We start from the raw sequence: 7,300 nt of genomic DNA, 5'->3' as shown, positions 1-7,300 counted from the left end.
GTGCAATCGAGAGCAGGAAAGCCACTGTACAATTATAGGTTGGCTGTTGTCTTGGGCGCTCGGGTTGTGCTTCCTCGTTATGGTGTAAGGAAGGTTTGTTGGGTTCTTCCCTCCTTTGTGTTAACGTGCAGCCCAGTCTGCTCCCCTGGAGCCAGGGCACCAGTGTGGGAGGGTGCCCTGATGCTGGGCAGCCTGGGTGCGATGGGTACGGGAGGGCATGGTGAAAAATGCGGCCTCAGCCTGGATTTGGCGTGGATGCCACTGAGAGCGCTGAACCTCAGGTGTTCAGCTGGTCCTGGACTGACTCCTGTGTCAATGCTCCCGCTCCGGGTGTACCATTGCTCCTCTCTCAGAGGATTCGCTGCCCTCTTACTTGTTTGTTGTTTGGTTGGTTTTTTTTCTTCCTACTGCCGCTGGTCCAGGTTACCTTGACAGTGCTCTGCAGAAAAGGGTCTATATAAACGAGCAAGGAAGTGTGGGTACAGGTTGACTTGATAGAATTCCTACCTTTGAATGGATTTATAATTATGCTTTTTTGGTGACTGTACAAACACTTATTTCCGACACTTATTTCTCCCTTAACTGGGGATGGAATGAATTAATGTTACCAAAGCGCAAAGGCTTCACCTCTCGAGTTTGCAGATAAGTAGTTGTTTATAAAGCTTCACTAGTAACGCAGGCAGAGTTTAAAATCTAGAGCAGAGTACCAAAGTGAACTTGAAATCTCATTTGAAGTTGTTTTGGGAAAACATGGTGGATCGCTTCCAAATTAAAAGCTTCTGGGATATTTAAATATTAATTTATTTTGCTTTGCTCTACAGTACAAGGCCTTTGCTATCTTAGTGACATTCCCAGGGGAGTGAGAAACCTAATGGAGTGCAAAAGTAAAACATGGTTCCAATTTTATCTTCCCTGTTTGTCTTGAAAGAGTTAACCCATTGTGTGCCACGCTACTGCCCAGTTTAATTTCCAGTTCTTAAAAGCTTCTGCTGAAGTTTTTCTGTTGTTTGGCAACAACCACATATCTGTGCTGCTCATTCTCTCAAGCTGTTATGAAAATAACTGCTGGTTTACTTTTAGAAAAGACCGTCTGAGTTTCCCGAGTCGCTCAGCCTCTCTCTAAAGTATGATTTAGCGCCTCTGAGAGACGGTAGTACAAGAGAAAGGACTCAAAGACAGATGCGCCCTTCAGTGTACGACCTGCACAGCCTCACTCAGCCGCTTGGGCCCACAGGGAACTGCATCCCAGGGCCTTTGCGCAACACGTTTGCTTTTTCTTCAGAGATTCTTTCCCAGGAGCAAAATCCTAAATGCAGCTGAGCAGAAGCCAGACTTGTAAATGCCCTTCTAGGCATTTTTTTTAATAGCCATTTCCTCCAAGCTGATTTAGTAAAGAAACAAATCAAACAGAACCCCCACATACTCCCTCAAGCCCAACAACCCACCACCACCAAAACACGTCACCCCTCCACCCCCAACCCTTTTCAGCAGAATACGGCAGGCCTCAAAAAACTGCGTATTAAATGCGTGCTGAAACTACAGCCGTCTTGCCACAGTACGTGACGTTGACCAGTAATCTGGTATGGATGATTGTAGATTGTAGTTTTGCACATACTGGTTGTTTCAGACAACCAGAAATCATTTCAAAAGACTCTAAGCTGTGGCAGTGGGGAATTCTGTTCAATAGCAATGACAGTTTGCAGGAAGCAGACTCATGTTTTGTGCAGATTAATAGTGTGTTGGGCAGTGGAGCTGTTGGGAAAGCTGGTCAGACTCCTGGTCATTCAACAGCGATCTCCCCAAAAGGTTGGATGAATTTGTTGGCAGCCCTGGAGCACAGTAGAGGGGTCTGGTGTGGCAGGGTAGCACTGTCTGGATTTCATTCTATGTTTTGATTCAAAGCCTCAGGGTTTGACTTAACTTTTTGCTTGGTAGAATTGAAACCGTGGGACAGCCAGACAGGCGAGACAGCCTGGGAGTGTGTGTGGAGCAGCAGAACGGCTGTGATTCTTTGCAGCGGGATAAAGCTGTGTGCGTTAGCACAAACGGTGAGTCTGAATCACATACATAATTGAAGAATGTGACTCTTTTTTTTTTTTTTCTTTTTTTTTCTCCCTCTTTCCCAAACCCTATAGCCTGGTTCTTTATATCCCACGATCACATACGAACAACTTCATCCACACTTTATGTACACGCTGTTTGTGTAGTTAAAATCTTCGGTGAGATCACAGATCTTGTTTTTCTGCTTGCAGTTACTGCAACCTGTTTGGTGTGACAAAAAGGAATGTGGCGGGGTTGCTTGTTAGCGTAGTATTGCGGTATTGCATGTTAGTGTGTACAGCAAGTGAGAAATAACGTGTTATTGTGACTGTTTCAGGGGCAGTATTTGTAAATGGCAAAGAGATGACAAACCAACTGCCTGCTGTTACTTCTGGATCGACTGTGACGTTTGACATGGAAGTTGTGCAATTAGGGCCTTCCAGCAACGAGGGAGGAAACTTCAAGCTTAGAGTCACCATTAGCTCTAACAACAGAGAAGTGGTCTTTGACTGGGTACTTGATCAGTGCTGCGTCTCTTTGTATTTTGGCTGTTCATTTTCGTACCCGGGCTGGAAAGTTTTGGTGTTTTAGCAGTGAGGGAAGGGACTTTTGTTCTTGCTGTAAAGTGTAATGTTAAACCTGTGTTTCCAGCTGTTTAACATCAACAATCTGTTAACAAAAACCTGTCTTTATGCTACTTGAACTCCACTATATTGTACTTCCTACTGGATTCATTTCAAAGAATAATTGTGAAACATTGGATTTGTTACTCTGGAAAAAGTTAGAAACAGGCATTTTTGTAGGCAGATTAACTTAAGCAGTCCAAAAGACCTTTCCCTTTTTTTCCTCCAGACTTGATTTTTGTCAGTATTCATTGTACTCTAGTCTCAGGGTACGCGTGTTGTGTAGAATTAACTTTGCTTAATGCTGCTGCTCTGTGAAATAAGCCTGTAAACATTTTGGGGGGTAGAGGCGTGGTAATGGACCAAAGTTTTATTTATACCACTCAAAAAGAGCAAAGTACTTAGAGCAGTGATGTCCTGCTATGCTTCCTTGTACACAATGCTGCCTTAGTAGTATGAACGGATAGTGGGTTCTGCATGCAACAGCCCTTTCTTCCATGCACGGTACTGGTCATTCCTCCAGAGCAAGGATGTCTGAGCCATAATGTCTGTTAAAATATGTAGCCAGTCTGTTAATGTCTCACTTAAGTGCCTTATTTCCAGATATTTTCTTAAACTGCTTTCTGTGTTGTCACTTGGAATATATTTTCTAGAGTAGTTGCATGGTGATGCTTACATCCACTTAACATGGATGCTCGCCTCAAACTAGACCAATGCCTAGAGTAGGACCGTTATCCTCACCCGCTCTGAGTGTCTTCCCTAGTTACAGTTTACCCTGTAGCCGGGGTCAGAGCAAGTCTTAGCAATTTAGTACTTAGGCACGACGTGCAGATAGCAGCTGTGATTCCTCACAGAGCCCCTCTGAGGCTTAGGGACAACCTCCTTTAGGTCTGGCAGAGACAAGGGAAGGGCTGTTCTGATGTGCAGGATCCCTGGAGATCCCCGAGCACTGCCTGTTCACGTGCAATAGTGCAGGTTTGTGGTCTGAGCACTGGGGATGGAGGAGGCCACCTGGGCAAGCTGGGACTGCTGCTGGGGACCCGCTGTGGGACGTACCCGAGATGGGCTTTGGGCAGGGGCTGAAGGCAGACCCCGCTGGCAGCTGTAACCTGTGGCACTCAGAGCAGAGCAGATGGTGGTTCTCTACTGTTCTCCAGGTAGTAGGATGGGATAAGATATTATTATGAACCAATTGACTTTCAATTCAGAAGATATTAAAAAGTTACCGCTATTTCCCCTAAGGAGCAACTAAGATTTAGCATGAGCTTATCAAAGAGAGCCTATTCCTGGTCAAAAGATTGCAATGCTACTGGATTTACAGAATATTTTAAAAAGTAATGCTCACTGAGGGCCTTAAAAGGGACCTTCTTACCTCAAGTTCAATTAAAATTAAATATTTTAGCATGTTAGAATAGTAATATTTTTATAAAACCTAGACAATCATTCTGCCCTTTTTACTTCAGTGTCAGTGTGCTACGTTAGCCCTCTGCGCTAGCATAAAAAGCTTAATTTACATTAGATTAATATACCCCACACTCATGTTGTCAGTACAAAAAGATTAGTCATCCCATGTGCGGTTTTTTCCTCCAAACATCTGTAGTAGGGGTGCATGTATTTCAGAAGAGGAGAATGGCAATTGCTATTTATTAAAAAAAAGAAACGCTTATAAGAAAAAAAAAAATTGTGAGCAGATTTAGATGGATGCAAAGAACTTGCAGGCAGTTGGAATTTACTGTGAGAGATGAAGTGAGGAAGACAGGACACCTGCAGGTAAGGTTATCCAGTGTTAGCAACAAAAAAGCCTGCAGTATTCTGTTTTTCAAGCTTAACCATTTCACTGTCAGGGAGTAAGAATACCAGCTTATCCTGTCCTTTCAGTGTTCCTTTGAATTATCCTGTGAAGACTATTTTCAGTACCTTTTAAATGTTTCTTTTGCTATAGGCAGGCAGGTTCAGCGATGATGGAGCAGTACCAGGCTGGTGCTCCAGCTAGCAGCAGACTTAAAATCTTGCTCCACTTCACAGTGTGGGTAATTTTACTTACATGCTTCAGGTGTGAGGTACTACTTGTAACTTTGTACTTTTACCATATGGAAACTAAAATGGTGAATATCTGCACTTCCGAGGTACCAACGGGTCAGGTACCTTCTCATCTGCTTTTGGAGGGGCTGGTCAGACTATTGATTCTGCAGAATATTTACTTGCATATTAGAAAATAAAGCTTAAGCCTTGAATTCAGGTACTTCCAGAGATGGTGATGCCCTGTGGGATTGTTCAAAGCAGCTGAGGGTGACTGTGAAGGGCCACGGAGGCCCCTGCTGCCCCCTGCGAGAGCCCAGGGTGGCAACAGAAGAAATAGGTTTTTCTGACTTCAGTCTTTAGCTATATGTGGAACAAGAGCAGATTGCCGATGTTTTTGGTTTTGTTGTGGTTATTTTTTTTAACTCAGCATAAGCCTGTCCAGATTGCAAACTAGGTACTGTTCAGCCATTCTAGAGCTGCACCTTTGAAACCTGGGAGGGGTGAAGAGTCTCAGGTCTCTTGCCCTGAGTAATTAAGTAATAAAGCATGCAGAGTCAGAAGAGGCTTGAATTAAAAAGGTTGAAATTCTGTTCTTCCACAGCAGAGTACAGCTACACAGAAAACTTGACAGTTCCTGTACAGTGTTTCACCTGTAGGTATTGGAGCCTTCGAGCAACGGAGTGTTACCTGCTTATGAAATCCAATCCTCAAAGTCGTTTTCTTAAGCTAGTACATTCACTTACCTCAACTAAGACTTAGGTGTCAAGTGAAATTTGAATTTTTTTTTTTAAATAAAGTTTTATCCCTCAACTCTGTGTGGTCTAGTAAGTTATTTATTGGGACATAAAGCTGATCATCACTGCATTCTTCTAACAAGAACATAAAAGTGTGTTCCATAGCACTGCAGCCATCTTGAAGAGCTTCTGCCTTTTATTATTTTCATCTTCTATCCCTCAGAAGTCCCAAACTATATTTTTTCAGGTTTCTCACTTGTTCACCTGCATTTCCCAGTGAAGTTCAGGTACTAACTGGTATCTAGTTTTCCTTCTTTTTTAAAAGTTAGTTACAGCATCTGTAAACTATTTTCCTCAATTTTCTATGACAGCTGATTTGTCTCTAATTTACTGTTCCCAGCTCCTTACAGTTGCATTAAACGGTGCAACTCTTACACATAGTAGTGGTGGCCAGAAACTACTGAGCAAGAAGCAAAGGTATTTAATCCCCTGCAAATAAAGTCCCTGTTGAACTAACTCAGTTTTACTTTATTCCTTTAGTTCTGTTTTACCTGCAGCCTGTTCCATTTCTTTGTTCCCTTTTTAAAGGGAAGATAACTTGTGAAACCAGTAAATAAGGCTGCTGACAGGGTAGCTTTTTCCCATAATTACACCATTCATATGAAGAACCCTCATGATAAGATGCTGTGTATGGTGCTCAAAGAGCGCACCTTCAGTCTCAAACCAAGCAGCTTAACAGCAGACACCAGTCTCGGGAGAAGGACTTACCTACTTACTTGAAAGCTCTTGTTGTTGGCTGTGAAACCATGCAGGATCCAGTTTATGGCCGGGATCTGGTCCAGTGGGAACACCCTCATTCAAGCACTGGTTGATGATGGCACCAAACTGTTCTGTGAATTAGGAAACGTTGAACTTTGAATAATATTGTCAAAATCGTCCAAACAGAATGGCTCCTGCATTCTCAAAGGTAAAATCAAATTGCTGGGTTGGGGTGGGTTGTATGGTTTGGGGGTTTTGTTTTGGTGATTAGCGAAGTGATCGGAAGGGCTCAAATTATTTGCAACTGCTTCATTCCAGGCAGTGAACCTTTACCCCACCCCAAAAAGCTCAAGGACTACATTCAAGACACAGTCAAAGCAACATACGCTTAAGGTTAACAACTTAAATGCATCTAACAATTTTGTGTATAGTATTTAATGCACTGAATTTAATATTCAAGTCATATGTTAGGTTCCAACTTGGGCTTCACCAAATACAAAACATCATAAAAATCTGCCATGAACATCTTAAAGGCTGGATTAGAAGAACCCCACCAATTTTAGTGACAAAAGCATACTAGACAACTGCAGTCTGAAGTCAAGTTTACAGAATCTCGCTGTCATGGCCTGCATTTTAGTATCGGAATTATTTTTAACATGGAAAAAGGTTTTCAGTGTCTGCTAATCAACAGTCACTATTCGGCCAAGCAGTGCAATTCCTTACTCGCTCTGTCCCGCAGTACTTGCGGTATCCATCCTCTACAGTCCCAGAGATGCACTATTTTAAACTGATACCGATTTAAACTTTCCTGAAACTAAGTATTTTGTAAAATCCGTTTGAAACATTAACCACTCGCATGTAAAAAAACAAGTCTTGTTTTTATAACTGACACATCACAAGTGATATGTTTCGTTTTCAGTTATATAAATTACAGTTCTAAACAGTAATACACAGCTTACAGGTATCTCAGATATTCAGTTGTACCTCCAAGAAAGGAGAATGAAAAGTTCTTATAAGCCAGCTAAAAACCTGCTAACTTACGGAGACACCTTAAATATAACAAAAAGACTGGACATAAACTTAGCTGCCTTTGTAACAATCTGGCAAAGGAAGAACGTGTAT

The 7,300-nt window shown here is 42.4% G+C and overlaps 1 protein-coding gene across 1 annotated transcript in view; it reads left to right on the top strand.

The window, feature by feature from the left end:
• Nucleotides 1-2,687, top strand: part of CRLF3 (cytokine receptor-like factor 3) — an 11,429-nt gene extending 8,742 nt beyond the window's left edge. The window contains exons 7-8 of the mRNA XM_009880243.1: nt 1,936-2,048; nt 2,378-2,687. Coding sequence (XP_009878545.1) covers nt 1,936-2,048; nt 2,378-2,631 — 367 coding nt within the window. The 3' untranslated portion in view covers nt 2,632-2,687. The remainder of the gene's footprint in view (nt 1-1,935; nt 2,049-2,377) is intronic.
• The last annotated feature ends 4,613 nt before the right edge of the window (nt 2,688-7,300 follow it).

This window comes from Charadrius vociferus, unplaced genomic scaffold, assembly GCF_000708025.1.
Source record: "Charadrius vociferus isolate BGI_N301 unplaced genomic scaffold, ASM70802v2 scaffold662, whole genome shotgun sequence".
Taxonomy (NCBI): domain Eukaryota; kingdom Metazoa; phylum Chordata; class Aves; order Charadriiformes; family Charadriidae; genus Charadrius; species Charadrius vociferus.
Note: the sequence above shows the minus strand (reverse complement) of the source record. Positions and strands in the feature narration are given on the sequence as shown.